At 32.7% G+C, this 15,771-nt stretch overlaps 1 protein-coding gene across 1 annotated transcript in view; it reads left to right on the forward strand.

The window, feature by feature from the left end:
* The window catches only part of LOC115891907 (atrial natriuretic peptide-converting enzyme), a 43,862-nt gene that overhangs the window by 15,485 nt on the left and 12,606 nt on the right, over positions 1 to 15,771 (forward strand). The window contains exon 3 of the mRNA XM_030912506.1: positions 13,939 to 14,125. Coding sequence (XP_030768366.1) covers positions 13,939 to 14,125 — 187 coding nt within the window. The remainder of the gene's footprint in view (positions 1 to 13,938; positions 14,126 to 15,771) is intronic.

Raw genomic sequence — 15,771 nt, forward strand, 5'->3', positions numbered from 1 at the left:
TTTTCTAGAAACTCCTACACTGATAAAAAAGATAGACTTGAACTAAAGTCGTCATCGTTCTTGAAAAAAAAAATTAGTGGCAAGAGAATTTATTTTAGCGTAAAAGAAAACATTTTGCCTGAAGAAAAACTCTCTTAACTCAAGAAAACTTGTTCTCTTGATAAATTCGAAAATTTCTCTTGAATCTATTTTCATTCAACCAAGTGCAAGTTACTTTGTTTTAAGATAATAACAAAAATACGCTAGGAAGTACTTCATTCAAGAAACATGGCCATTTTTCCAATAGCTAAATACACTTTTGATGAAAAATAATAACGACACGCAAAGACGATGACGAAGTGTATACAAGCAGTCGGCAGTCCGATCAGTCTCACGTCGCATTTCATAGGTCGCACAGCATAGTATGCACGGGTTTTGTTGCTTGGAATTTTCCACTTGGAATTTTGCATAATTTGCTTTTTAAATGCATATCGTATAACAAATTAGTGATATATGGATTCTTTAAAAGAGTTTCTAAAAAATGGAAATTAGAGCATTTATTTGCTATATTTGAAGGTAAGAGACATTTACCTAATGCACCTGTTTAGATAATGCATGCGTGACTATAGATAGAATAAGAATATATAGGTATCGATTTTTTTCTGCAAATAATTACAAAAATTTTAGAATTTCAAGTCGTCGTATTAAAAAAATTGAAAATGTGACCAAAGCTTATAATTTTAATAATTTATTTGCTTTACTTTGATTAATCGTGATGTAACATTTTTTTGTAATTTGTAGAGTGATGAACCACCCCAAAAAATACCAAGAAGTGAAGAAGCAGAAATAACTACTATCGAGGAAAATAATATCACTTTACTTACTACAGACCAGGAAAACCTAAATTTATCAGAAAATAATATACCTCGTAATATGCCTGTATATGATGTATAGACTTCTCTTAGATCAAAATAAATTTTAGTTGAGTCAATAGTATTGGCTATTGATTTAAGAAAAGTGTCCCTTTAATCAAGAAATGTCCCTTTTCAATCAAGAATTTTTGCATGAATCAAAGAGACTATTGTTCTTGTAGCAAGAACTTCTTTATATTAATTTTGGGTCAAAGAGTGAAATACTTTGGACAGATAGATTCTTCTATTCTCTAAAGTAATTTTTTAAAGCTTATGAAAAGATAGCTAATGCTTTGGGCAAAGAAACGTCGTTCTTGGCCCTATTGAAAAGCGCCAATCTTTTGGGTCAAAGTCATATTCATTTCGACTGAGAGATCCTTTTTTTCAGTGTAATACTACGTTATACAGTTTCAGGGCTTTGATCAAAGCCAGTATCTGAGACGGTTTTCCAGCAAAGTTATCATTAATGGTTGTCGCCTCGGCGCACTCAATGATAAGGTGTTCTGGTGTTTTTCCATTTTCCCCATAAAATCTGCATTCGCTCTTGTTTCTGAGGTGCCCAGACAGTGTCCCGTTAAAAACCCCGCGACAATCTGAAGATTATTCTTACTTAAATTAAGGAAAATCTATTATTTTTCTCGGCCATAAGTTCTGAGAAATTCCGCTGGACATTTTTGACCTAGTAAACCAAAGACAATTGTAGACAGATTATTCATTTTTGTAAATTAATTTATTCTGAATGTTTTGTATTGAAATTGTTCGGTACAATAACAACAAACAGCGGCAATTTGCAACGTTTTTCAGACTATTATTAGCTTGTCGGGCCTTTCCAATAAATCTTTTAACGTGCCTTTCATAATTTTCGTCTGTTATTTCATTCCTTTTACTCGGGTTTCGTTATGCAGTAGACACGATCGACTATTTCTGTTGAAATTTAATAAATGCAGTGGTTTACAATGTCTATTTATTTAAATAAATCATATAGTAGGAATATTCAGAGAATTGTTAATAGTAGAAATCTATACTAATATACAGGGTCCGGCAATAGTGCGTCGGGCATCTGTAGCTCCTAGAATAAAAAACTTGGAAATTTTGTTTAAGTACAAACTTAATTATATACTAGGATGTATTTCAGGAAAATATTTTAACTTCTATTGGGTGGCTCAAAAAAGTGTGAGTGGATCGGGATGATTTTTTTTTAAATGGAACACCCTGTATATTATTGAATTTTTGGCTTCCTTTCAGATCAGTTTACATAATCTTAAGACATGAATAAATGTACTTCGATAATTTCAGAGATATTGAGAAATAAATAAAAATTATATATTTTTCAGCCTTTGGTAAAAAAAATATTAATAATACAAGAACTGTTCTAAAATCAAAACTATATTAGATATTTACTTTAGATGGTCTGTTCTTACTTTGCTATAAATATGGAAATCGTAAACCATACAGGATGTTCAAAATTCTACGCCAAACTTTCTAAAATTTAAAATAATGTTTCTTCGTTTTTTAAATGGAACACCCTGTATATTATTTTTTCAATAGATGGAGAATTAAAAAATGAACATTTTTTGTATTTAGAGTATATCAAAATTTTTAACGGTTTCACAGGTTTTTGTATTTCATATGGCATTGTCCACAGTAAATTTTTCATCAAAGCTACCTATTGATTTTTTCGCTCGTATTTTACCATTGGAAGCGCCATATGAAATAATACTACGTGTATCCGGAAAACTATTAAAAATTTTGAAATACTTTAAATACAAAAAAATGTTCATTTTTTAATTCTCCATCTAATGAAAAATAATATACAGGGTGTTTCATTTAAAACGACGAAAAAAAGAATATTTTATATTTTTGAAAGTTTGGCGTAAAATATTGAACATCCTGTATGATTTACGATTACCATATTTATAGCAAAGTTAGAACAGACCATCTAAAGTAAATATCTAATATAGTTTTCATTTCAGAACAGTTCCTCTATATTTTATATTTTTTTAAGAAGAGTTGAAAAATATATATTTTTAATTTATTTTTTAATATTTCTGAAACTATCGAAATAGATTTACTCATGTCTTAGGATTATGTAAAGTGATCTGAAAGGAAGCCAAAAATGCAATAATATACAGGGTGTTCTATTTAAAAAAAGTCATCCAGATCCACTCACGCTTTTATGAGCTACCCTATAGGAATTAAAATATTTTCCGAAAATACATCCTGGTACAACACGTATATTTTATTTTGTTTTTTTACATATTTTAAGATTTTTTAAAAATGTATACAGGGTGTTTCGAAAAATCTGGCCATGGATTAATCACGATCCTGCTTACAGCACTTGACGTAAAAAGCTGATTTTTGGAAAACAGATTGACTGGAGGGTGTAGAGGTTCGATACGAAGGGATTTTTCGAAACTCGAATTCTAATGGGGTGAAACCACACCTCAAATATTAGAATATTTTTTATTTAAAAACCGGTGAGTTTTTCGGAAAAACTCTTAAACACGTATATTTTATTTTGTTGTTTTACATATTTTAAGATTTTTTAAAAATTTATACAGGGTGTTTCATAATATATGACCACTGAGTAATCACGATTCTGCTTAAACTGCTTGACGTTTAAAGCTGATTTTTAGCAAACGGATCGAGTGTGGGGTGTAGAGGTTCGATAAGGTTCGATTGGTAATTCTCGATTGTTTTTTCTCATGCTGACATAAATGTGAGAAAATTTTATCCAGTTTATACAGTGGCGGCCAAAAGTATGGAAACTCTTTACTTTTTAAAATATCACAGAAAATATTGCTATGCTTAAACTCTCAGGAGTATAAATGAACAGCTTATCAGCAAATAAAAGTATTCCAAAAATTACACAGCGAAAAAAATCTGTTTAGCAGTTTTTGTAGGAGAACAATAGATTTCTTGTGACCGAAAGTATGGAAACCATAAATAAATACATTAAAATTATTTAGTTTAAGCTGATAAACGGTACGATTTGCTTCAGATAAATATAAACATCATGCCCAAGTCTAAATATTTCTCTACGGATTTAAAAAATAAAATAGTTGAATTATACAAGAGCGGTTATAAACAAATTCAAATAAGTAAAAATTTAAACATTTTAAAAGGCACCGTTTCGAAAATAATTCGTAAATTTAATAAAACAGGGAACGTTTCAACAGCTTTTAAGTCAGGAAGACCAAGAAAGTTGTGTAACAGGACAATGAAAAGTAATGAAGAGAGAATATCAATGGGAGATACAAGAAAAAACATCCACAGACATTTCTCGAGAAATGGGTGAAAGGGGGAATATCGGTGTCTGCACGCACGGTGAGAGAAGAAGGTTGGATGACATGGGACTTTTGGAAGAGTTGCGGTGAAGAAACCACTAATATCAAAGAAAAATAGGATGGCCGCTTTAAATTTGCTCAAGATCATCTCACCTGGTCTTATCAGAAATGGAATACTGTACTGTTTAGCGATGAAAGCAAGTTTCAACTGTTTGATAGTGACGGGAGACGTTATGTCCGAAGACCAAAAGGTACACGGTACAGCCATAAGTACCACCAGATGCCCACAGTAAAACATGGGGGTGGGAGTATAATGGTATGGGGAGTGTTTTCTCGCTCAGGTGTTGAGGTCCTCTTGTTAAAATTGATGGGATAATGGACCGTTTTTTGTACAAAGACATATTGGAGAATAATATGCTGCCTCATGCTGATGAAGAAATGCCACTCAGATGGTTGTTCCAGCAAGACAATGATCCCAAGCACAAATCTCCGTTTGTTCAAAATTGGTTAAATGAACATAATGTTCCACTAATGGATTGGCCCTCACAGTCTCCGGATCTTAACCCCATAGAAAATTTATGGGACCATTTGGATAGTAAAATTCGAAGCCATTATATTTCAAATAAAAATGAATTATGGGAAGTGCTAAAAACTGAATGGGCGGCCATTTCCAGTAAAGATTGTACGAGATTGATCGATTCGATGCCACGAAGATGTAGAGAAGTAATTAATTCAAAGGGACATTCCACTAAATATTAGTAATTTTTATATTATCTTGAATTTTAATAAACATTCTTCTTAGTTTCCATACTTTTGACCAAGAAAATATTCACAATTTTTTATATTTTTTGATAGCTGTAATTTTTTATTTAAATGTATTAGGTTTTGTAGGAAATTATTTGTAGGTCACGATTATATAAGTGGTTTTATTTCATATTTTAATTTCTCAGCATAAATGACAAATTAAAAAAGTTTCCATACTTTTGGCCACCACTGTATGTTAATGGAAATTCTTGCATTGCTTTATTATACATCTCCATTACAAATTATTAATTCGACGCGAACGAAGTTGCGGGTACACGCTAGTAACAAATATAAAAAAATCAATGAAAATACATTTTTGAAATTAGTGATTTTTTTTATTACGTAATTGCCAATTGTTAGTTAACGATTTTTTTTAATTTTTGCATTTAAAAATTATTTTGTTGATCAGGAATACGATAAAAATATCAACAAACCAGATGAAGACATACAAACATCAAAGTTTTTGGACTATATAAGTTGATATTCGACTGGATTCGATCTACCACTTATATCCATATTAATTGCTGAAGTATAGCGAACACAAAAATATAACATTTATCTGCTACCATCTGCTATCGTGATATTTTATGGAAAAACAAAAGCTGAGCGTACGGACAATAGGTCGTTTTTTGATAGTTGAAGGATATTCCTTAATAACATGGTAATATTTAAAGGAGCGATTCTTGAATCTATATTCTATAAGAAAAAAACTTCGAATGAATTTATGTCCCAAACATCGTAACTTTTGAGATACAGAGGGTAGTAAATTAAAAAAAAAATGTTTTTCATAATAACTCTGATGTTATTATAGATATCTTCCTTTTATCTTATTTTAAGTATTAGGGACCTAAAAAGATGGGACCATTATGTAAATTTCTTAATCCTTATTCTTCTTCAGATGTCCGTCACGTCGCTACGAACTTATAATAAAAGAAAACGAGAAAAAACAATCGAATAATGGATGAAGAAACAAACGAAATCATTGGAGAGTAAAGTCTATTGACCCATCATCATCATCATCGCGATGATCTGCTGGTACCAATGAAGAAAAAAATATATCACTAGGTCACCGTGTCACAATAGCTTTTAAACCACTACTTAGCGTAGCCGGGCGTTTTAGCAGTGGTATTCTCTATAAAAATAACGTTAACGTATTGTACGTTGATTGGTTTTGGTTTCAATCTTAGAGAAGATATAAGAAAAGTTTCGCATTGATCTACTGTGGTGTTCATTGAGTGTTCATTCTTCCCTAAATCAAGGAAAATCTTCGATTTTTCTGGGTGGTAAGTCCTGAGAAATTTCTTCGAGTATGTCTTAGATTATTGGAGGATTACCATTCCAGGTTACAGATGCCTGGCAGTCAACCTGTTTGTGGGTTGACTATCGGATAAGGTGGCTATTTCTTGTTTCTATTTTTTTCTTGTTTTCTATTGTCGACTATTCTAGTATTAGTTACTATATATTTTTTAATGAAAAATTAGACGAAATGGCCAAATAAGGCTCATCAATTTTTGACACTGACAAGAATAAAGCAAAAAATAAGGTTTTTGAAGATAGTCAAAAACGATAATAATCTTAGCACTCTCATTATCTATAGCTGCTCCAAAAACAAAAAAAAAACAATTTAGTTTTTTTATTTTGTTTGTATCCATAAAAGTTTGCAGATAATATACATATCTAGACTGTAATCAAGACCTAATGAGCAGATATAGGTACCGGGTGTTGCATCGTCGGACGGGACATAGGAAATCCCATGTAAATTTTAATGGGGTCAATTATTGGCTTCCCTAATTATTTTTGAGAATAATTCTATTTAGGTTTATTGAAGAGCACTAAAACCCACATTCAAAAGAATAACTTTAGATATTTTTGATTAGCTCGTTTACGAGTTATCGCCGATTTCTATTTAAATATTTCTCCTTTCTTATGGCCCTGTATTTACGTATGAGCACCAGTCAAGGTAAAAGATAACTGTCAAATGAAGTTGTCATTTCAGAAATTTACCTATTTAGAGTTTTATTATTATTGAAAACTCATTCCTACATCAGAAATCTTAAAGATGTATTTATAAATACAAATTAATATGAATTAAAGTAAAATAAAGTAATCAATTACAAGGTTAATTATAGTATTATTACGATATTCAATAACTTATTAATTTAGGTACATTAAATTGTTAGAATTTTAGGATTTAAGAAGATGTTCAAATATTCCTCCATCGATTGCTAGACAATAACCGAGGCGATCATAAAATTCTCTTCTTACATTCGCTAGTTGGTAAACTGAAATTCTATTGCATTCGGCAGAAATAGCATTTTTTAACTCGTCGTATTTGGGTATTTTTTATCCTTGTATATCCTGTTTTTTAAATGGCCCCAGAGAAAGAAATCATTTGGCGAAATATCAGGAGACCTTGGTGGCCAATTTACTGTATGATTTAGGCCAATAACGTTTCCGTTAAAACTATTGTTTAAATATTCCCGAACAGCCAGGGTACTATGTGCCGGGCAGCCATCCATTTGGCACCAAACTTCCTGATTTTCCCTAGCGGCATCATGTAAAGCAGGTAAAATATGATTTTCGAGTAGTTCCAAATAATATTCTGCATTTAAATTTCGCGTAAGAAATAATTGCCCGATAATATTGTGTCAGAATATCCCTGCCCAAACATTTACTTTCTGTGGATATTGCGTCCTTGTTTCGACAAACCTGTTTTGGTTTTCTTTGTTCCAATATTGATAATTTTGAACATTGGGTTTATTATTTAAGGTAAACGTGCATTCATCAGTGAAACATATGTTTTTTAAAAATTCCCTATCCGTGTTTGCTCTTTCCATCATATCAAAACAAAACGCCTGCCGCCGTATTTCGTCCCTATCTCGTATCTCTTGGTGCTTTTCATATTTGATGGAATAGTATTTATGTCGTTTCAAAATTCGAAACGCTGTAGTGTGATCTATTCCTATTTCATCCTCAAGTTTCCTTGTGCTGATCTTTCCATCGTTCTCTTCCACGCACAATAAAACTTCCAAGTCGGTATCATTTCTTGCATCTTCTCTTTGTTCCTGCCTTGCTTCACATCTGCAGTTATTTATTAGGGTACCTTTAGTCTCAAATCTCTGGATATTCCTTGCGATTGTAGATTTTTCAGGTATCGGTCTATCGGATACAGAGCAGCAAATATGATAAATACAGATTGATAACTATTTCCTTGATAATACCATTTAATCATCAATACTTTTTCTTTTATTTCATGGCTAATATTTTCGATGTAGGTATGAGTTTTTAATAATAATAATAAAGCACTAAATAGATAAATTTCTGAAATGACAACTTCATTTGACAGTTATCTTTTACCTTGACTGGTGCTCATAAGTAAATACAGGGCCATAAGAAAGATTTTGTAGAAATATTTAAAAAGAAATCGGCGATAACTCATAAACGGGCTAATCAAAAATATCTGAAGTTATTCTTTTGAATGTGGGTTTTAGTGCTCTTTACATGGGATTTCCTATGTCCCGCTCGACGATGCAACACCCGGTAGATAATGACAGTGCTAAGATTATTTACGCAATCAAGATGCCGTTACACGGAGATACTCAATGCTACGTAAGTTTGTATTCAGACCTACACATTCCATTCTGATATTTCCGATTTTTATTTCAATATAGGAAGTGGGTCAGTAGCGCTCCAAAGAAACTGATAACTTTCCCGTTGTATTGTCCGAAACGTTTACACATTTAAGCCCAATTTTGTACTTTTGTACCATGTAGGTACATCTATCAGAAGTCGGAAGTGAAGCTTTTTTCTCAAGTTTTTTAACATTTTTTTAAGGAATATGGTGAATCATATCTTAATTTAAATAATTGCAATAAGTTTCTTTTTTTAAAAAAATCAACTCTTTCATAAATATTTAAAATAAAAATAATAAAAGGCGTGGGAACCAAAACAATAATGGTTGGTACATCAATTGCACGCGTAGGTACAGCTCAAAGACGCAACCATATGTAGTACCCATGCCGTTGAGAAAAACCCACCAAAGAACATATTTCCCATAAGAATATTAAACGTATTACTTAACTATTTAGCTATATCTAGGTTTTTAATATATCACCGAGGTCGTAGAGGAAATAACATTCTAATTCTTGTTGTGTGAAAGACAGGTTTGAACCATGCACCTGTTTAAATATCTACTAATCGGAGCGAAGTGATAGTATAATACGAAACAGCCACATAATAGATGTTATATTTCCTTGAAAATAGATGGAGGATATTATTCCAATCTAGCCTACAACCTGACCAATGTGTAATATCAGTCATGACATATGCATGCGAAATCTGGACACTTAAAACAGACATTATAAGGAAACTACAGGTCGCACAACGTCCAGTGGAACGAAATATGCTGGGAATAACAAGCAGAGACCGTAAAAGAATATACGTGGATACTGTGGATACGACAAAAGACTTAAGTAACAGATGTCATTCACAGAACCAAATCTCTCAATATACATCTCCATTACAAATTATTAATTCAGCACTTGAACGAAGTTGCGGGTACACGCTAGTTTATGTCATATACAAATATAAAATCAATGAAAATACATTTTTTGAAATTAGTGATTTTTTTTATTACGTAATTGCCAATTGTTAGTTAACGATTTTTGCATTTAAAAATTATTTTGTTGATCAGGAATACGATAAAAATATCAACAAACCAGATGAAGACATACAAACATCAAGGTTTTTGGACTATATAAGTTGATATTCGACTGGATTCGCTCTACCACTTATATCCATATTAATTGCTGAAGTATAGCGAACACAAAAATATAACATTTATCTGCTACCATCTGCTATCGTGATATTTTATGGAAAAACAAAAGCTGAGCGTACGGACAATAGGTCGTTTTTTGATAGTTGAATGATAATAACATGGTAATATATAAAGGAGCGATTCTTGAATCTATATTCTATAAGAAACAAACTTCGAATGAATTTATGTCCCAAACATCGTAACTTTTGAGATACAGAGGGTGGTAAATTAAAAAAAAATGCTTTTCATAATAACTCTGATGTTATTATAGATATCTTCCTTTTATCTTATTTTAAGTGTTAGGGACCTAAAAAGATGGGACCATTATGTAAATTTCTTAGTCCTTATTCTTCTTCAGATGTCCGTCATGTCGCTACGAATTTATAATAAAAGAAAACGAGAAAAAACAATCGAATAACGGATGAAGAAACAAACGAAATCATTGGAGAGTAAAGTCTATTGACCCATCATCATCATCATCGCGATGATTTGCTGGTACCAATGAAGAAAAAAATATATCACTAGGTCACCGTGTCACAATAGCTTTTAAACCACTACTTAGCGTAGCCGGGCGTTTTAGCAATGGTATTCTCTATAAAAATAACGTTAACGTATTGTACGTTGATTGGTTTTGGTTTTAATCTTAGAGAAGATATAAGAAAAGTTTCGCATTGATCTACTGTGGTGTTCATTGAGTGTTCATTCTTCCCTAAATCAAGGAAAATCTTCGATTTTTCTGGGTGGTAAGTCCTGAGAAATTTCTTCGAGTATGTCTTAGACTATTGGAGGATTACCATTCCAGGTTACAGATGCCTGGCAGTCAACCTGTTTGTGGGTTGACTATCGGATAAGATGGGTATTTTTTGTTTCTATTTTTTTCTTGTTTTCTATTGTCGACTATTCTAGTATTAGTTACTATATATTTTTTAATGAAAAATTAGACGAAATGGCCAAATAAGGCTCATCAATTTTTGACACTGACAAGAATAAAGCAAAAAATAAGGTTTTTGAAGATATTCAAAAACGATAATAATAATCTTCACCACCACTGTCATTAATGGTCATTATCTATAGCTGCTCCAAAAACAAAAAAAAACAATTTAGTTTTTTTATTTTGTTTGTATCCATAAAAGTTTGCAGATAATATACATATCTAGACTGTAATCTAGACCTAATGAGCAGATATAGGTACCGGGTGTTGCATCGTCGGACGGGACATAGGAAATCCCATGTAAATTTTAATGGGGTCAATTATTGGCTTCCCTAATTATTTTAGAGAATAATTCTATTTAGGTTTATTGAAGAGCACTAAAACCCACATTCAACAGAATAACTTTAGATTTCTTTTTAAATATTTCTCCTTTCTTATGGCCCTGTATTTACTTCTGAGCACCAGTCAAATGAAGTTGTCATTTCAGAAATTTACCTATTTAGTGCTTTATTATTATTGAAAGCTCATTCCTACATCGGAAATCTTTAAGATGTATTTATAAATACAAATTAATATGAATTAAAGTAAAATAAAGTAATCAACTACAAGGTTAATTATAGTATTATTACAATATTCAATAACTTATTAATTTAGGTACTATTAAATTGTTAGAACTTTAGGATTTAAGAAGATGTTCAAATATTCCTCCATCGACTGCTAGACAATAACCCAGGCGATCATAAAATTCTCTTCTTACATTCGCTAGTTGGTAAACTGAAATTCTATTGCATTCGGTAGAAATAACATTTTTTAACTCGTCTAGATTTGGGTATTTTTATCCTTGTATATCCTGTTTTTTAAATGGCCCCAGAGAAAGAAATCATTTGGCGAAATATCAGGAGACCTTGCTGGACAATTTACTATTTGATTTAGGCCAATAACGTTGCCGTTAAAACTATTGTCTAAATATTCCCGAACAGCCAGGGTACTATGTGCCGGGCAGCCATCCATTTGGTACCAAACTTCCTGATTATCCCTGGCGGCATCATGTAAAGCAGGTAAAATATGATTTTCGATTAGTTCCAAATAATATTCTGCATTTAAATTTCGCGTAAGAAATAATGGCCCGATAATATTGTATCCGAATATCCCTGCCCAAACATTTACATTCTGTGGATATTACGTCCTTGTTTCGACAAACCTGTGTTGGTTTTCTTTGTTCCAATATCGATAATTTTGAACATTGCGTTCATTAAAGTAAACGTGCATTCGTCAGTGAAACATATGCTTTTTAAAAATTCCCTATCCGTGTTTGCTCTTTCCATCATATCAAAACTAAACGCCTGCCGCCGTATTTCGTCCCCATCTCTTGGTGCTTTTCATATTTGAAGGAATAGTATTTATGTCGTTTCAAAATTCGAAACGCTGTAGTGTGATCTATTCCTATTTCCTCCTCAAGTTTCCTTGTGCTGATCTTTCCATCGTTCTCTTTCACGCACAATAAAACTTCCAAGTCGGTACCATTTCTTGCATCTTCTCTTTGTTCCTGCCTTGCTTCACATCTGCAGTTATTTATTATTAGGGTACCTTTGGTCTCAAATCTCGGGATATTTCTTGCGATTGCAGATTTTTCAGGTATCGGTCTATTCGGATACAGAGCAGCAAACATGTCCGACACCTTTTGATAACTATTTCCTTGATAATACCATTTAATCATTAATACTTTTTCTTCGGTAGTGTAATTCAAGGCTAATATTTTCGATGTAGGTATGAGTTTTTAATAATAATAATAAAGCACTAAATAGATAAATTTCTGAAATGACAACTTAATTTGACAGTTATCTTTTACCTTGACTGGTGCTCATAAGTAAATACAGGGCCATAAGAAAGGAGAAATATTTAAAAAGAAATCGGCGATAACTCATAAACGGGCTAATCAAAAATATCTAAAGTTATTCTTTTGAATGTGGGTTTTAGTGCTCTTTACATAGGATTTCCTATGTCCCGCTCGACGATGCAACACCCGGTAGATAATGACAGTGCTAAGATTATTTACGCAATCAAGATGCCGTTACACGGAGATACTCAATGCTACGTAAGTTTGTATTCAGACCTACACATTCCATTCTGATATTTCCGATTTTTATTTCAATACAGGAAATGGGTCAGTAGCGCTCCAAAGAAACTGATAACTTTCCTGTTGTATTGTCCGAAACGTTTACACATTTAAGCCCAATTTTGTACTTTTGTACCATGTAGGTACATCTATCAGAAGTCAGAAGTGAAGCTTTTTTCTCAAGTTTTTAACATTTTTTAAGGAATATGGTGAATCATATCTTAATTTAAATAATTGCAATAAGTTTCTTTTTTTAAAAAAATCAACTCTTTCATAAATATTTAAAATAAAATAATAAAAGCGTGGGAACCAAAACAATAATGGTTGGTACATCAATTGCACGCGTAGGTACAGCTCAAAGACGCAACCATATGTAGTACCCATGCCGTTGAGAAAAACTCACCAAAGAACATATTTCCCATAAGAATGTTAAACGTATTACTTAACTATTTAGCTATATCTAGGTTTTTAATATATCACCGAGGTCGTAGAGGAAATAACATTCTAATTCTTGTTGTGTGAAAGACAGGTTTGAACCATGCACCTGTTTAAATATCTACTAATCGGAGCGAAGTGATAGTATAGTACGAAACAACCACATAATAGATGTTATATTTCCTTGAAAATAGATGGAGGATATTATTCCAATCTAGCCTACAACCTGACCAATGTGTAATACCAGTCATGACATATGCATCCGAAACCTGGACACTTAAAACAGACATTATAAGGAAACTACAGATCGCACAACGTCCAGTGGAACGAAATTTGCTCGGAACAACAAGCAGAGACCGTAAAAGAATATACGTGGATACTGTGGATACGACAAAAGACTTAGGTAACAGATGTCATTCACAGGACCAAATCTCTCAAGTGGCAATGAGCAGAAAGAACACCTGACAAGGAAGACGGACAACTGATGAACCCAAAAAAATTACAGCATGGTACCCACGAAATTAACAGACGCAGAAGAAGACCAAACCGAAGATGGGTCCATGATATTAGGAAATTAGCAGGGATGACTTGAACCCTCATAGCCAGCATTAAAAAATAATTATATTTTATTGCATCTAATTATTTCATTTTTTTTTCAGACTACTTGTAGTACTGTCAGTGCAAACACCAGAAGGTACAGAAGATCGCCCAGCTCAATCCTGTCGTCAGATTCAGACATCAGGTTCACCAGAGGAAAGCTAACATCGCAAACGAGATGCGGATGCTGTATTATAGCTACTTTCTTGCTGTTCCTGTTGCTAGCAGCCGCGTCGGTATATGTAGGATGTAAGTTAATTCATACTATATTTTTTCGAAAGAAACATCTCTATTAAATCTTTAACTCACTTGATTTCATATGTGTTGTAAACCCTGTGTAACTCTTATTTATACCTAAGAAGTGGTAAACAAATAGAAGAACACGTTTTTTTGTGGTACAATGATACTATTATTGATATGTTTTATCTACATCTTAAGATTTAGATGACTTCTTGTATCATCATCATCTTTTCTAGCTTATTCATTCATGCTATTTCCAATTATGCGGTTTCCTTCACATATTTAGATATGCTCTTTCTAAATGGGCCCATTTGGTCCAAGTTATCCCTGCTAATTTCCTAATATCATGGTCCCATCTCAGGTTCTGTCTTCTACTAGGTCTCTGAATTCCTTGTGGGCACCATGCTGTAATTTTGTGGTCCATCTGTTGTCCGTTCTTCTTGCCAGGTGCCCTGCCCATTGCCATTTGAGGGATTTGACTCTGTGGATGACATCTATTACCTATGTCTATTGTCGTATCCACTCTATTCTTTTACGGCTTTTCTTGGTTATTCCCAGCATATTTCGTTCCATTGAGCGTTGTACGACCTGCAGTTTCCTTATAATGTGCGTTTTAAGAGTCCAGTTCGCATGCATAGGTCATAACAGGTAGTACAAAGTACAATGTCAATGTAAGGCTATATTTATTTATTTATTATAATTCCAACCATTTTACATTCATAAATCCAAAAAGTAAAAAATACAAATATAAAGTAAAAAAATAAAATAATATAGACACTTCAACACTCTTAAAAACATTCAAAATGTATACAACAAGATATAATACATATACTTTTAAGACAAGAAAAATATACTTTTACACATTGCACTCAGAGGATACTTCTTCCCAATCTGGTTCTAAATGTATTTAAGGACACCCCCCAAAAGTCAAGGTCTTCATTGGCATTGACATATGAAATAAGCTGATTAAGAGGCATATTCTGGGAATGCCTCGTGTTAAATCTACCACTAGTGGTAGATTTAACTAGCCAAAGTGCTCTCTCAATGCACCCACCCCCATGTGTGAATGTCCTGGCCCACATCTATATCGAAGATGTCTCAGAAACCTGTTCTGCACGGCCTCAATGCGGCTTTTATGTGTAAGATAATAGGGGCACCAAATGGTTGAACCATACTCCAACACTGAGCGCACCAGGGAAGTGAAAAGCACAACCAAAGAGCGCAAATCCCTAAAATCCCTAGATGTTCTAATAATTAATCCCATCATTCGACATGCCTTGGCAATAATATGCTGGTAGTGGTCCGAAAACTTAAACTTACTGTCTAAAAAAATGCCCAGATCCTTAATAAGATTTACTCTGGGTAGCGCAAAGTCACCCATTCTATATTTGTACTCAGTGTAGTTTCTATGGCGAGTGAATACAATATACAGTGGTGGCCAAAAGTATAGAAACTTTTTTAATTTGTCATTTATGCTGAGAAATTAAAATATGAAATAAAACGACTTATATAATCGTGACCTACAAATAATTTCCTACAAAACCTAATACATTTAAATAAAAAATTACAGCTATCAAAAAATATATAAAAAATTATGAATATTTTCTTGCTCAAAAGTATGGAAACTTAAGAAGAATGTTTATTAAAATTCAAGA

The sequence above is a fragment of the Sitophilus oryzae genome, unplaced genomic scaffold (genome assembly GCF_002938485.1).
Source record: "Sitophilus oryzae breed Bouriz unplaced genomic scaffold, Soryzae_2.0 scaffold_119_pilon_pilon, whole genome shotgun sequence".
NCBI lineage: Eukaryota > Metazoa > Arthropoda > Insecta > Coleoptera > Curculionidae > Sitophilus > Sitophilus oryzae.